The sequence below is a fragment of the Hakea prostrata genome, chromosome 2 (genome assembly GCF_041222555.1).
Source record: "Hakea prostrata isolate BN-2017 chromosome 2, UWA_Hpros_2, whole genome shotgun sequence".
In the NCBI taxonomy this organism is placed as follows: Eukaryota; Viridiplantae; Streptophyta; class Magnoliopsida; order Proteales; family Proteaceae; genus Hakea; species Hakea prostrata.
In genome coordinates, this window is record NC_142601.1 from 55,721,692 (window position 1) to 55,738,410 (window position 16,719).

General features: G+C 38.2%; 1 protein-coding gene across 1 annotated transcript in view; it reads left to right on the plus strand.

The window, feature by feature from the left end:
• GRV2 (DNAJ heat shock N-terminal domain-containing protein) overlaps nucleotides 1-16,719 on the plus strand; it is a 44,616-nt gene that overhangs the window by 19,789 nt on the left and 8,108 nt on the right. The window contains exons 9-21 of the mRNA XM_089145207.1: nucleotides 5,447-5,587; nucleotides 6,576-6,968; nucleotides 7,051-7,545; nucleotides 7,956-8,179; nucleotides 8,285-8,629; nucleotides 9,176-9,470; nucleotides 9,727-10,173; nucleotides 10,745-11,090; nucleotides 11,178-11,521; nucleotides 11,609-12,076; nucleotides 12,814-12,938; nucleotides 14,281-14,404; nucleotides 14,772-14,840. Coding sequence (XP_089001333.1) covers nucleotides 5,447-5,587; nucleotides 6,576-6,968; nucleotides 7,051-7,545; nucleotides 7,956-8,179; nucleotides 8,285-8,629; nucleotides 9,176-9,470; nucleotides 9,727-10,173; nucleotides 10,745-11,090; nucleotides 11,178-11,521; nucleotides 11,609-12,076; nucleotides 12,814-12,938; nucleotides 14,281-14,404; nucleotides 14,772-14,840 — 3,816 coding nt within the window. The remainder of the gene's footprint in view (nucleotides 1-5,446; nucleotides 5,588-6,575; nucleotides 6,969-7,050; nucleotides 7,546-7,955; nucleotides 8,180-8,284; nucleotides 8,630-9,175; nucleotides 9,471-9,726; nucleotides 10,174-10,744; nucleotides 11,091-11,177; nucleotides 11,522-11,608; nucleotides 12,077-12,813; nucleotides 12,939-14,280; nucleotides 14,405-14,771; nucleotides 14,841-16,719) is intronic.

A 16,719-nucleotide genomic window follows, 5' to 3' on the forward strand; every position in this document is an offset into this window, starting at 1 on the left:
ATCAATAGGTTTATGTGGCCATTTCGGTAATTCCCATCAGGTGCAATAGTGTTAGAAAAATTTTATTGCAGCAATTGGGACATACTGTGCTTGATCCATCATTTCTCGACTGTTTGATTATTGCTATCACCATGGGTACACTGTCTAACAAATTGATCTTGGCTGCCACGTTCACCATAACACGTTCATGACATTCCCCTGAACCACAACCTTTGCTAGGAAATCTAGTGTTACAACCATGGCCACCATTACCAACAATGGAAGCAAAATTGTGTTTAGAGGAAGTGTTGGATGCAGATTTTAGACAAAGGAGGGAATACACTCTGTTGAATCTTGCACTTCGACTAATTTTTGACTCTTGCTAGGGTCAGAATTCAACATGTTGAGATCTAAGAATTCAGTGTCAGGAGAGAGAGGTTGGTACAGATTGAGTTCCTCTCAGGTAGTCTGTAGAGTGCTGCAGTAGTTGCCAACTGATTTCCATTGTGCTTAGAAGAAAACTTCTGATATAAATCATATGCTTCAGATATATTCTTATCTTGAGAATGGATTTCTTTAGGATCATCCCGACATACTTGGTTATAGTATGAAACCTTATATTGGCAGCCACTTACTATTCCACAGCCAACATATTAGTCATCTACTCCTTGTTATGAGCACTAGTCATAGCGGTAGAGATGTTGTGGTGTAGTACGTCTTTGGTTTGGCAGTGATATAAATCTAGCTATCTGTGCACAAAAAAGATAATTTGGAGCCCCATTAATATATATTTATAACCCAAAAAGCGGTAATATAAGGTGTACCCGGTAAAACTTATGAGTGAACCAGATATAGAGATGGCGACTAGGGTTGCTGTTTCCATTATTATATAATTTCAAGACAGACTACAATGGATCTACGTTAAGATCGTTTATTTACAACGGAATGGTATACAAAGTCAACAGATCTCAACCAATGCAATAGGATTTATGACTACACAAATCGTTGAGGTTAGTTCTAAAGCTCGCCCAAAGCAAACAGGTTTGGGGGGTTATTGAAACCATTGAATTCAGAATATGGTAAAGTAGCTCCTGGGTGGGGCCCCTTTGATGGGTGTCGCAATGGCTCTATTTGCGATAATCCTATGTATTATTTTGGAGATTTATAATTCTTCCGTCTTACTGGATGGAATTTCAATGAATTAGGTCTATAAGAACCATGAAGTCTTAGCCTTTCAATCCAAGAAGAATCACTTAGGATTCCGATTTTTTGGCTATTTTGGTAGTTCGATCGCGGAATTTCTTTGTTTATATATTTCCGGAATATGAGTGTGTGACTTGTTATAGTTGATCCTATTGATAGTTAGATAATGGGTCTGTCTTTCTTGAGAAAGATGGTTCTACCTCGTCAGATAATACTTTGAGTATCTGGAACACGAAATATATGGAATAGATCAAGAAATATTTGAACTATGATTCATACCTACTATTTAGACCTCGTGACCTGACTCCAAAAAATTTTCAATTTTCAAAGAGTTATAAGTTTTAAATTGAAGGACTTTTTCTTTCAAAATATTGCTTATGCTTATTTTGACCAGAGGGCAAATGTTTTTCCGGATTTTCATTCGTTACATCTATTCGTTGAATAAGTGATGATCAAATGGTTCTTACTCAAAGAACCTTTAGGTGTAGCTTGGGGGTTTTATTGAATCACCGTGGTTCTAGTATGAATCTGAGGTTTTTATCGATTCATAGGGTCTTAACAAGAGAATTCCCATCAATAATAAATACTAAATATTATAAATAAAAATATAGTGGTAAATTTGCATTACACACAAATAAAATTAAAATCATGGTTAGAAAAGTCGGTTAAATTTCGGTGTCGGCATGGAACGTTATTTCGGCGAGAAATATCGAGGGCGAAATTCGCTGGTTTCGCCAAAGGGCGAAATAAAAATGCCGTCGAAACCGATATTCTGGCGAGAAATATCGGCGAACCCAAGATTTTCTAGCGAAACTTCCAAATTTCGCCGGAAAATTGTCGATTTTCCGGCCAAACTTCCAATTTTTTTTTCTACTGCTCTTTGAGTCGTGGGTAGCCGGCTAACAACCGCTGCTATTTCTGCCGGAGAAGAAGAAGACGAAGAAAGAGAGAGACCGATCTATTTTGCCGGAGAAGAAGAAGAAGAAAGAGAGAAAGGAAAAGAGACCCGAACGAACTGAACAACTTCTCGCCGTCGTTCGTTATGCTCGCCAAGTCAGTGGTCATCGGAGTGAGCATCTGCTGGATCCTTGCTCGGTGCGCTCTTCCAGTCTTCCTTCCCATTCTCGGTGAAATTGCAGGGTGAAAGAGTTGCAGAGATAAAACTCCATAAAACTCCACCGCCATTCTCTAGCTTTTTAGGAAAATTTTATGTTTTATTATCAAGCAAAAGAGTGAAAGACAAAGCTTTAAATGTAATGGGACCCATTGTCCCATCACTTTCTCTTTATATTTTTGTAATCCAACCCACACTTTCTCTTGCATACCACGTGAACTCCAAATTTCATTTGATGGTGACCTTTGGTTGATCGAAATGAAATATTCGAATTTGGAAATTTTCGACGAATAACTGGCGATATTTCGCCAGTTCGCCCGGTTCGCCGGGTAGCGAACCCGGCGAACCGAGCGAACTTTCGTTCCATGGGTGTCGGTAACCATCGAAACCATCGAAACCCTTAAATGTCGGCGAAATATCGCCGACATTTAAAAGGGTTAAAGACTTAAAATGTTAAATCATGTGGGTCCCAGCCTCGCAGCAACACGCAAAAATCCAGATTTTTGTCCCCAACGTGGCAACACCAAAAGGCTGATACATCATAACTTCATTAAGAAGTCAGAAACCATCCATCTCTCGCCTTCTCTCTCTCCATTCTCTTTTCTCTTCCTTGGACAGAAAACCGAAAAAGAAAGGAATAGAGGAAGAAGAAGAACAAAGAAAAGCCGAGCTTCCTTCCAATCTCATTTCATCACCCTCAATATCTCTCACGACACATCCAACCTGATTCATTTCTAAAAGCAATCTTGCATTTTGTTGATCCATACAGAATTCATAAGTATTACTGTATTACATCCTCTTTTCTCACTCTCTCTCTCTCGCTCTCACACCCTTACTTTGCAACCTCTGCAATCGTCATTCATGAACAGAGGTGAAGCTTAGCCCAGCGAAATTCATGAACAGAGATGAAGCTTAGCCCACTGAAGAAGGGAGAGTCGTCTTTCAGGCTAGGTTTCACAAAAGGCAATAGCTGAAGGCAGAATAAGGAGGCAGTAGCAGAAGGCAGAATAAGTGAAAAAAACTTGCCGGAAAATGCAAAGTAATGGTGATTCTTGCCGACATTTCGCCGATTTGTCGGCAAATTTCCGGCGACTTTTGGTATATTTCGTATCGACTATTGGTTTTGTGTCGGTCTTCAGCGACACACCAAAATTTCGGCAAAATTTTGCGATATGTCACCGACATATTGTTACGTGATTAAAATAAGACAAGAGAAAATTCAAGAGGCTTGTAACGATCAACATAAAGACGAATGTGCCGACTTGATATTTTGGCATTATCATCACAAACACAAAGAATAACTTCCGGGTTTTTTTATTTTTGTAAGGGAAAATCGGGGACTAAGAAGTTGAAAACTTTCTATTAAATATCCGTTGCAACCAGTATTTGTGTGTTTCCGCTTGAGCTGTACGAGATGAAATTCTCCTATACGGTTAGGGGAGTCTCCTTAGTTTACCTATCTCAATAAAGTATATGATTGGTTCGTGGAACGTCTCGAGATTCAGGTGATTGCAGATGATATAACTAGTAAATATGTTCTTCCCCATGTCAACATATTTTATTGCTTAGGGGGTATTACGCTTACTTGTTTTTTAGTACAAGTAGCTACAGGGTTTGCTATGACTTTTTTCTATCGTCCAACCATTACCGAGGCTTTTGCCTCTGTCCAATACATAATGATTGAAGCTAACTTTGGTTTGTTAATCCGATCAGTTCATCGATGGTCGGCAAGTATGATGGTTCTAATGATGATACTGCACTTATTTCGTGTGTATTTGACTGTTGGATTTAAAAACCTCGTGAATTGACTTGGGTTACGGGCGTGGTTCTGGGCGTATTGACTGCCTCTTTTGGTGTAAGTTGTTATTCCTTACCTTGGGACCAAATTGGTTATTGGGCAGTCAAAATTGTGACAGGTGTACCTGAAGCTATTCCTGTAATAGGATCACCCTTGGTAGAGTTATTGCGTGGAAGTGCTAGTGTGGGTCAATCTACTTTGACTCATTTTTATAGTTTACGCACTTTTGTATTACCTCTTCTTACTGCCGTATTTATGTTAATGCACTTCCCAATGATACGTAAGCAGGGTCCTTTATAGAGAAAACAGACAGAAAATCACAGAGGGGGTTGGAATCCTTAGATTGTAGATGTTTATGATTGCATATTCTGTCTTAAGTCATGTCCACGAATGATATAATGAAGGAAGAAAAAGTTCCTCCAAAAAGTATAGCGAACAACCCACAACACGAGATGCCTTTTGAAAGTATCTTGAAGAAATAGGGTTTTGCCTTAAATATTGTCAAACAAGATATGGTTTTGGCAGGAACAAGGATAATAATTTGATCTTCTACAAATGAACATGATCAATGCATAAAAGATATTTGCAATGGCATCCGTGAGTTACCAGAGAGAGGAATAACTGTCATCTACTAAGTAAAAAATTTATGTGCATGGAGAGAAAAACCCTATGTGCATAGGCTTATAAAAAAATGTATGATATAATTATTAAAGGGGGGAAAAAAAACTCAGAATTCCATTAGGGCACTTCAGATAAGAGCTTTCTCCTTCCAGTAACTTCAGTAACAGACGTTATGGAACCATAGTTGTGCATGTTCAACAAACAAGGTTCTGGCTTCTTCCAAGCATGGGTAGAACACTAGAAGGTAAGAAAAACCATAACGACACTCAGATAAGGAATCTCAAGTATTGGGATTAATGTGTTGACTCCATGTAACAATAAAAGAATCTGAATCATACCTGGTCATAAGCAAGAAAGAAGAGGAGATTAGAAGCAAGAAATTGAAGGCAACACAGCCCTTGGTTTGAGTGGAAAGCAGAGCATCTAAACCATGGGCTATTGTATTTATATTTAATGAAAGAAACCATTCCAATATGGGCATCAGATCCACAACTGATGACTAGACATAAGTAATTTTACAGTTAAATAAGCAAGACATTACAGTAAAACCTTGCTGAAGCGACACACTTCAACACCCACATAAAACTGATATTTTTGACAAAATGAACATTTGATGTAAATGCTTGAAAGTCCATTTTCATTTCTTTATAGCATTTAAAGAGCGTGCTTTGCATATTTGAATCCACATGGTACCCATGTTATACCTTACAGAGAATGAATCTTGTATTCAGGTGGGAGATGCTGCACTGTCCATCTTACATAGCATGGTGTCTGCGCATTCTGATCTGGATGATGCTGGAGAAATAGTTACACCAACACCAAGAGTAAAACGAATCTTGTCAAGCCCACGTTGCCTTCCACATATTGCACAGGTGAACCCTTATTTACTTTTGAGTCTTGAGGAACATGTTATTGGCCTTATCAAACTACTGTTTCCTCTGTATCAAATTTTACCATATATCATCTCATCTGTGCTGTAAATGTGTCTAGACAAAAATTACACAGACATTGTACAAGATTATGGCATCAAACAATGTAACGGATGGAGGGACATCTGATTTTCTCAAGGATTTAAATAAGCTACAGCAAATAGTTTCCATTCAGGATTGGTACTAGATTTGGTTTGGTTTCACTTTTTTTTTGGGTGTCAGATTTAGAAGTAGTTATAAAAGATCTCATGATTCTATCGTTCTCGTGTTGCATTAATTAAATGACTTGATCAGTGCCTTGGTGGTAGTGGCATACTGAACATGCCATATCTGTAGTGTATTATAGAAAAATGTTAGCCTAAAAATAATTGGGTTTAAATAGTACCCTAAATGCTTGTGACTTAACAGAAGATATGTTCCTACAATTAACAGAATCTATCATCCTAATTGGTTGGAATGGTGGACAGGTTTATGCCTGTAGCTTCAAGCTGTAATGAATTACGGTAAAACTTAGTTGAGTTGGATTTTTTTATATTAGGGAACGAAGAAGTATGATGTGATGTTTAAATGTATCATGTAATTCTTTTCTCGGTTGCTATTGAATGTCAGTTTTTAGTTTTTTGGGTGTATTTGTGGTCATATAACTTTCATCATTTATTTGGCTGTCAAGTTCTCTATTTTGTATGGTTGGTATTGCCTTGGTGACATATTGGCGAATGCCTGTGATCCTTATTGGTATTGCCTTGATGTTTTTTTGCACACTTGAGTCTTCTAGACTTTATGGCGACCATGGTTTCAGATTTAGGTTTCTACTCTCTGTAAATGCTTCAGGATTTAAGATTTCGAGTGTATTAACCTAATCTAGGTATGGTTGAAGCTTGACATTGGAATTAATGATCTATCATTTTAACATGTGTGAAAAACTATGTAGGCTATACTTACTGGAGAGCCAAGTATTGTTGAGAGGGCTGCTGCTTTACTGAAGGCCATTGTTATGAGGAATCCGCACGCAATGATGCGATTATACAGCACGGGTGCATTCTACTTTGCTTTGGCATATCCTGGATCTAATCTCCTTTCAATTGCGCAGCTCTTTTCTGTGACCCATGTTAACCAAGCATTCCATGGTGGAGAAGAGGCTGCGCTTTCAGCCTCACTACCTCTGGCGAAGCGTAGTGTGTTGGGTGGGCTTCTCCCAGAGTCCTTACTGTACGTGTTGGAGCGTAGTGGTCCTACTGCATTTGCAGCAGCAATGGTCTCTGACTCTGATACTCCAGAGATTATCTGGACCCACAAAATGCGAGCCGAACATCTGATTCGTCAGGTAATTTTTTAGGCATGTTCCTTTCTCTTCAGTGTCTCCTCATTTTCTCACTAACCAGAATTTCATTGAAATTTTGTATCAGGTTTTGCAGCACCTTGGTGATTTTCCACAGAAACTGCCACAACATTGCCATTCATTATATGATTATGCTCCTATGCCACCTGTTACATATCCAGAGCTAAGGGATGAAATGTGGTGCCATCGATATTATTTAAGAAACTTGTGTGATGAGATCCGTTTTCCAAATTGGCCAATAGTTGAACATGTAGAATTTTTACAGTCGTTGCTGGTAATGTGGCGTGAAGAGTTAACAAGACGACCAATGGATCTTTCTGAAGAAGAGGCTTGCAATATACTGGAGATATCCTTGGATGATGTCTCCATTGATGATGCCAGTAGAAGCCATGCTGTTGAAATGGTTGAGGGAATCACAAACACTTCTAAGCAGATTGAAAACATTGATGAGGAAAAGCTCAAGCGACAATACAGGAAACTTGCAATGAGATACCATCCGGACAAGAATCCTGAAGGCAGGGAGAAGTTTCTTGCTGTACAGAAAGCTTATGAACGTCTGCAGGTATTATTTGGTTACTGATGTGCTGCGGCCTGCAGAAAAGCATGAAGTACATTAGCTATTGGGACATACATATACCAACTATTGCCAGTGTAAAAAATTTTAAAAATAAGAAATAAAATTTAGGGTTTCAAACTTGGCGATAACTTTTATTGTGATTTTGATTCCAAGGATTTGAAACTGTCCCTTTTTGCTAAAAGTTCAATGAAGCATCCAATTTTACCCAACTGCCATTGTGTGATATATGCTTTTGATTCATAAGGTGTGCATGACAGAACTTAGTCATTGATGTTAAGCTTGAGAATGTGTGTTCTATTCTCAAAGTGCAAGGTGGAATAATATAGTCAAGATTGATTTCAATTTCTCAAAATTTTTGAATGCGTTTGACATTATCTTACCTAATGTGTTTCCAGGCTTCCATGCAAGGATTGCAAGGCCCACAGCTTTGGAGGTTATTGCTTTTGCTGAAGGGACAGTGTATATTATACAGGCGATACGGGGATATTTTGGAGCCTTTTAAATATGCTGGCTACCCAATGTTGCTTAATGCAGTCACTGTGGAAAATGATGACAGCAACTTTCTTTCTTCTGATAGGGCACCCCTACTTGTTGCTGCCTCAGAACTAGTGTGGCTGACGTACACATCCCTGTTACCTTTACCACCTGTTTTTTGAACTTATTTTGCCCTCGACTAATAATGTGCTGGTCTTAACAGATTCCTCGTGCTTGTATCATATTTCAGGTGTGCATCCTCTTCGTTAAATGGTGAAGAGCTTGTCAGGGATGGTGGAATACCAATTCTTGCTAATCTTCTGTCCCGTTGCATGTGCATTGTCCAGCCTACTACTCCTGCAAGTGAACCGTCTGCCATTATTGTTACCAACGTGATGCGAACATTTTCTGTCCTGAGTCAATTTGAAAATGCCAGAGTTGAGATGCTTAAGTTCAGTGGCATAGTTGAAGATATTGTGCACTGCACTGAACTTGAGCTTGTTCCTGGCGCTGTTGATGCTGCACTTCAGACTGCTGGCCATGTTTCTGTATCATCCGAACTGCAGGATGCTTTACTAAAAGCTGGTGTATTATGGTATGGTTTAATGATGATTTCCCCCCTTCTTATATGTAAGCCAGTGATACCATACATAATTTGCCCCCTCTTTGGTGGTGAGAATATTCATACTCAGTTGGCTTCTTTGGGATAAGTCTGATGTAGCTGAATCAAATTTTCTTGCTGGAATATGTTGCATCTGTTTTTCTTTGTCTAATGACTATTCCTCTTCTTTTATAATGATTTTCTCTACTTTCTATCCTTTTTTAATTACTAAGTTCCATCATTGTAACTAAAACTTCTCTCCTTATTATTTCTCTTGAAGCATATTAAGGATAAAACATTGGAGTAGTTATTTATTGGTATATCATTGGGCGCCTCACAGTCCTGCACATATTTTCTTGAAACTGAATTAGGCGTCAAGACAGAAGGGGCAGAGTAGAAACATCATGTCGACCTTATGTTTCTATCACTCTTCTCTAACCTGATACAGCCTTTCAGTTGGGCTCTAGTACTTTGTTTTTTTGTTTTGGTATTATCATATACCATATGTCTGCTCTCAGATTTCTTGGTTGTCCCTGTCAGGTACCTTTTGCCATTGTTGCTCCAGTATGATTCAACTGCTGAGGAGGCTGATGTGACAGAAGCACATGGTGTTGGTGCTATTGTGCAAATTGCTAAAAACATGCATGCTATCCGAGCATCTCAAGCCCTCTCAAGGCTCAGCGGTTTGTGCACTGATGGAACTTCAACACCCTATAATAAGGCTGCAGCCGATGCCCTTAGAGCTCTTCTGACCCCTAAGCTTGCCTACATGTTAAAAGATCAATTGCCGAAGGATCTTTTGACCAGTATAAACACAAACTTGGAAACCCCAGAGGTAAATGCGAGGGCTTTCTATTTACTGGTTGCACTAGACTATTTTAGACTCTGGATTTTGATGATTTTCATGTCTTTGGAATTGTTCTTAGTTTGGTAAATTTACTTTGCCACGTTTGTAACTATAACTTGTATAGCTGTAAGTCCTCACTCCCGCCCCCCCCCCCCCCCCCAAGAAAGAAAAAAATTCTATGTATTTGTGCGTTTCCTAATTCAATGAAATGTTCTATGAAGTTTCACTTTGATTCTCTGTACAGATTATTTGGAATTCTTCAACGCGAGCAGAACTACTGAAATTTGTGGACCAGCAGCGTGCTAGTCAGGGTCCTGATGGGTCATATGACTTGGAAGAGTCTTGTGCTTTCGCATATGAGGCTCTATCAAAAGAACTCCATGTTGGAGATGTTTACCTGAGGGTATATAATGATCAACCTGATTTCGAGATAAGTGAGCCAGAAGCTTTTTGTGTTGCACTACTTGATTTTATGTCTGGCCTAGTGCACAGCCAATATGGTAAAGATGGTGGTCAGACAAAAGCTGAAGATGATTTATCCAACGAGTCTTGCGAACATCAAAATGGTGTAGTTGATGGAGCTGTTAATGAACAGCAGTTTCTTGAAGATACAGCAACTGATGCAGCAGTTGGTGGTAAAAAGGATACTGAACTCATTAAGAACCTCCAAATCGGGCTGACCTCTCTTCAGGTATATGTTTGGCTACTCGTGGAAATGTATAATTGAATAGTCAATTAGCTAAATTGAAGTTGAATTTGTATCTCTTTATTGTGGTTTTTATCTGGATAATTGGATGATATCTGAATCTAATTTTTTTTTTAAATCTGCTGTGATTTTAAGTCAAGATGTTAGCTAAGTTATTGAATAATTTATACTATGTTTTGATGTATTCTGTTTTTTTTAAACATTTGATATAATGTAGATATAATTTAGTACTATTTTTAACAAAAAATCAACATTTGTTTATTGTAAAATTCATTAACTTCAAAGTAGATGTACGAATTCTTGGTGGATACCTTTTTGAACAAGCACCTGAATTATCCATCAGATGAATTCTTGGTGGATACCTTTTTGAATAAGCACCTGAATTATCCATCAGATATCAGATTGAATTTGGATAGCAGAAGTATTTATTAAATTCAAATTCAGATACCTGGTGCAGCCACTCTGAATCCACTGATCTCTCTTATTTCTAGATTGTTTCTTCTTTGTTCTCTCTCTTAATTCCCTCTAAAATTAACAATTTTCCTGTTTGCTGCAGAATTTATTGACAAGCAAACCAAGTCTGGCTTCCATATTTTCTTCTAGCGAACAACTAGTACCCCTTTTTGAATGCTTTTCTCTTCCTGTTGCACCAGAAAGTAGTATCTATCAACTTTGCCTCAATGTGCTTTCACTATTGACCACACATGCTCCTTGCTTGGAAGCTATGGTGGCAGATAGGGAGTGTATACTCCTCTTGTTTCAAATGCTGCATTCCACCCCTACTTGCCGGGAAGGGGCTCTACATGTACTTTATGCATTGGCAAGTACAGCTGAACTTGCATGGGCGGCTGCCAAGCATGGTGGGGTAGTTTATATTCTTGAGCTTCTCTTACCTTTGCAAGGTAAAGCTTTTCTCTCATTAATATTCTTTTCATGTCTTTGTATGAAGAAGATGAATTCATATTGAAAATTAAGCTGGTGCTATGCAGAAGAGGTTCCTCTACAACAAAGGGCAGCAGCTGCCTCATTGTTGGGTAAACTTGTTGGACAGCCAATGCATGGGCCCAGGGTGGCTATAACACTAGCAAGATTTCTTCCAGATGGCCTGGTGTCTGCTATCAGGGATGGACCTGGTGAAGCTGTGGTTGCTGCCCTTGAGCAAACGACAGAAACACCAGAACTTGTATGGACACCAGCAATGGCAACTTCTTTGTCTGCACAGATTGCAACAATGGCAGCCGACCTTTACCGTGAACAGATGAAAGGCCGTATTGTTGATTGGGATGTTCCTGAGCAACCACCTGGGCCACAAGGAATGAGAGATGAGCCACAGGTTTGATTTTCTATTGAATCCTTGTTAACTTGAGGCCCTGAGGGGCTATGTGCTCTTATCTAAGTTCAAAACTTGATGGTCATGCAGGTTGGGGGGATTTATGTAAGACTGTTCCTTAAAGACCCTAAATTTCCCCTGAGAAATCCAAAGAGATTCTTGGAAGGACTTTTGGATCAGTATGTATCAGCTATTGCTGCTACACATTATGATGTGCATGCTGTTGACCCTGAGCTCGCATTACTTCTGTCAGCTGCACTGGTGTCTTTGTTGCGAGTACACCCAGCACTTGCTGATCATGTTGGGTACCTTGGTTATGTTCCCAAGCTTGTAGCTGCGATGGCCTATGAAGGCAGGCGGGAAACAATGGCTTCTGGGGAGGTGAAGAATGGTGGCCACGTGGGTCTGATTCATGAAAATGAAGATGGTCAAGAGTCTCCAAATACTCAAACTCCACAAGAGCGTGTACGTCTTAGTTGTCTTCGTGTACTGCATCAACTTGCAGGTAGTACAACTTGTGCTGAAGCTATGGCAGCAACAAGTGTAGGAACCCCTCAGGTAAGGGTTGAATGTTGTACCCAAGCTTCATTATTGACATGCAACCAGGTCTTCATGAAGTTGGTAGTGCATCTCATTTTTTGTCTTAATTTCGCATTTGTTTTACTAACAAGAATAACCATAACCTTATCAAGAATTAATGGGGTTGGCTACATCGGTCCTAGAGAGGTATGACATTTGTTCTACCAAGTACCACCTCCTAATTTCTTCCCCATTCTATTAATTTTGGACAGCTTTGATAACCCTTTTGTTTTAGAAAACATTAGAAACAGTTTTGATTTTTTCTGGAAGCAGAAACACTTTTTTCAGTCGTCTAATAAAACTTACTTCTGGAAGCGAAAACACTATCAGCCGGGTTTTGGCAGGGTTCTTATGTTTAGAATGTCAAATTCCACGAGTACCCCCCTCTAAACTTTTTCGCTTAAACCTAGCCCGCGCCCAAATTTCGCTTTTAGAAACAGATGTAACAATAAATAATTGCTGTGTCAAAACTGTTTATTGAAGCAGAAATTTTCATAAATTTCACTTTGTGTTTCAAAAATCACCTGAAACAAAACAGTTCTATCAAATGTTTTTCAGCCGATTTTTCTTTTTCTCGAAGTAAGAAACACCAGGAACTGTTTTTCGGCAGGTTATTGAAAGGGTCCTCTGCTTCTGCTACCAATTTGAGCTTATAGAGCATTTTTTGCATACCATGGATGGGTTTTTCAATTTACTAATTCTAATCATGCTTCCAGGTTGTTCCATTACTAATGAAAGCAATTGGGTGGCAAGGAGGCAGTATACTAGCTTTGGAGACACTAAAACGTGTTGTTGTTGCTGGCAATCGAGCCAGGGATGCACTTGTTGCACAAGGATTGAAGTGAGTAACTGTGTCTGAATCCTCTTTCATTAATATTTTGTTTAGGCATAAGCAGTTCAGAGAATCATGTTCAGGATATTCTAACAATTAATGCAACTTACTGGTCTAGGAACTAAATTTGATCGTTTCTCTTCCATCTTTCAATGAAGATAGGCTTTTGTCCTCTTTAAGATTCAGGTTCATATAAATTGCTCCTGTTGAACTTACATTTCTGGTATTATAAAAATTTTAGTTTAATTGGGCCATTAAACTGTTTAAAAGCTGATGATAGAGTTTTCCTTCTTTTCTTCTTCTTTTTTTATTTTATTTTATTTTATTTTATTATTATTTTATAATAATTTTATCTGCCAATTTTGTACGGTCATCATTGGAAAAAGCATAAAATAAAGGAAGTTACATACGTTGCAGTTTTCAAATATAAATCTCAAGCTAACTGATTTTCAGTAAGAAACAGCAAATTATCCAATGAAAAGAAGTATGTGAAATTCATTGGCTAGATCTACAGCATTGCAGCTTCTCCACAGAATTATTAATTGTCTATTTTCATGCTGTCTCAAATTCCCCTCAACCCAACCAGTCCAATTTGTAGTTATGTTATTGTCTAGGTAGTTAATATGTCGTCATGTTGTGAATTGTTACTTTACAGATCTACGCATCCAAAAGCAGTTTAATAAAAGCATGGTTAGAGAACTTTGACAGCCTCTCTCTCTCTCTCTCTCTCTCATATACATGTCAGTGAATGGAACTGTGGGACCATGAAGATCTGTTGGGTAAAAGCTTTCTTAATAGAAATCCCAATTGCTAAAGTTAAACAACCTAAGTAGGCTTGTTTTATTGGGACTATGTTTGGGTTGGGTTATAAATGTGTTTGGTCTTGGATCTCATAGGTTTTCTATTGTAATGAGCCACTTCAATGTGGCTAAAAATATCTCACTTGTTATTTGGTCTTAGGTCTTAAGTCGTGGAATTACTAAAATGCCGTCAAAATTTACAGAATTACAGTTCTGCTGATGGCTGTTGAACAAAGCTAGGAACTGTAATAGAAAAAATATCTCTGCTGTTTGGCAGCATCTTTAGGGGCTTCTCTTGGCATTCAACTTGATCTTGGAGGGTTGAATCCTACGTCACTTACTCAGCTTGTTTTCCTTGTGAGACCTTTCAAATCTTCATAGATAAGAAGGCTGCACGCTTATTCTGATATTGTTTGACGAGCCAAATACTTGGTTTTTTATGCTAATTGTGTTATTCATACTTCAACTTAATGGTAGTTTCTTCTATTTGAGTATATTCTTGATTTCCTAGTAAGATGATACTAGTGGAATGAATTGCATTCACGTTGCAGGGTTGGTCTTGTTGAAGTACTTCTTGGTCTTCTTGATTGGAGGGCTGGAGGAAGAAATGGGCTGTGCTCCCAAATGAAATGGAATGAATCTGAAGCTTCTGTTGGAAGGGTGCTTGCAATTGAGGTCTACCTTCAACATTCTTTGCAGATTGAAATTTTAAGTGTGAATTGGAACTTACTGTCTGTAATTTTAAAGAATATCAGAGGCCTTTTGAGATTTCACTTTTTAGGGTTTTGTCTTTTCCTTCACACTTTGTTTCAGTTCGGGATAAGTAGATGAATTCAATATTCACTTGTCGAACTTGTTACCATTATTACGTCATTGCACAGGCTTGTTCGTAGGTCGTTTTTTTTTTTTTTTTTTTTTTTTTGACTGCGTGGGGAGTGGAGGGAAGGCATTTCATTCCAGTCCACATTTTTTATATTCTTTTCTCAATTTTCTTTTGAGGCTTCTGTCCTATAGTGTCTGATGTTTGAATCCATTGATCCAGGTATTGCATGCATTTGCCACTGAAGGAGCATATTGTACTAAAGTCCGTGAGATATTGAATTCTTCTGATGTGAGTGTGACCTGTGTTACTTTCTCTTTGGAACTCTTTCTCCCATTAGCTCTAGTTGTTGACTGATTGTCTAGTCATTCTTTGGTATTACATGCAAGAGTCTCTTCTTTGCTTGAGAAAATTTATGAACTGTATATCATAGGAGTACTTTGTCTAATGAGATGTTTCTTTATAACTGCTTATTGATGAGATCTTGAACTTCACTTGCAACTAGAATAAATATCATGACTTATTGTTTGTCATTAAGTGAAAAAATCAATTTGCATTGTTTTTCTAATGTTGGTTGTCCATACTCCACAGATGGGAGGTACTGAATGTTTTGATAGCTGAGAAGCGATGCAATATGTGTAATAAAAGTATACTTAACTTGCCTGGGAAAGAAGATCCACAGTTCTGAATTGTAATCTATAATATAGAAAAGATGATTTAAAGATGTGCCAAGGGATTAAGGATGTGGAATATCTAAAAAGATATAAATCTGCTAGAAATGAAGCTAACAATATTTTGGGGAATGGAAGGTTAACAAATATGAAAATATCTGCATGTGGAGGAAGGGGAAGGGGAAAAAGAAAATTGCTAGAATGAGGGAAGGGGTATGTAGAGACATCTTCCATATGGAATGCATTAAAAATAATAATGCTAGAGTCTCAATAAGGAGGACATAAAGGACGGATAGAATTGTTATGTCCGCAGCTGGCTTAATGAAACCAATATGAGGATTCAGGAGAATCATAATAAACTCAACATCCAAAGTTGCAATAGCTATAGAGGCATAAAACTAGTGTGTCATCAATTAAACTAAGGGAATGTTATTGAAACACACTGAGAAAAGAGACGACTAATTTGGAACCAATCTGGTTTATGCCATGAGGGTCCTGAATAGAAGCTATGTATCTACTTAGGAGACTCATGGAAAGCTTTAGAGTTTGTTTGGTTACTTTTTCCACCAATGTTTGCATTGATTCTGATTTCAAATTCATGGAATCAGCATCTATAGGATTGTAATAATGCAGATCCAGCACCTAATGGGGCTGTTTTCTTTCAAAATCAACCCAGGGTTGATAGATATGAGTCTTGGGCCTATGTTCAATAGGTTTATGTAGTCGTAGACCGATTCTATGAGCCTAAGAATTAGATGCGTAAGCTGAGTATGAAAATAATTAAATTAATTGCTTCAATTATGTTAAGTCATGTGTAACTTAGCTATAAGGGCAGAATAGTCTTTTCTTACGTTTTTATTCAAGTTTTATTTAATTAGAGAGTTTGTTTCCTTTTGATTATCCCTACTTGTAGAGTCCTTTTTCTTTTTTAATTGCAAGTTGTAAGGCTTTATACCACATTTTATATGCCCCACTGTGGAAGAATGAAGTAGACTAGGTTATATCTAATTCTGGTTTTCAGCATTGGCTGTGTAAGTCTCCATCATGAGGAGAAGAATCTGGTGCATAAATTCCAGGGTTTGATCAAGTTGGTATTTAAAATCCCAGACCTAGATTTTGAAAATTCCTAGAGGAAGGAGAAGAAGAGTCATCTTCTTGTCAAACATTCCACCTCTCATTGAATCTTGATTTCTTTATTCTATATATTTTTCTTTAATTTTCAGGTTCCTTTAGATACCAAAATTTCCAAGTAAGTTAGATCGATGCCAATCTGACCATTGGAATTAGCTCAAACTTGGAGTAACCCTTCCCCCCATATTTGGTCTACATTCCCCTCAAGTTACAAACCCATCTGAGTCTCTTGGAGTCTCTTGAATCCATTAACTGCAGTAGTCTACTAGGATTTTAACTCCTACAGAATTTAGGACTCTCAAACCAGCCATCACATTTGGTCTACTTTCACAGCATATCATCCTTAGGGCCTGTGTATCAATCCTTTA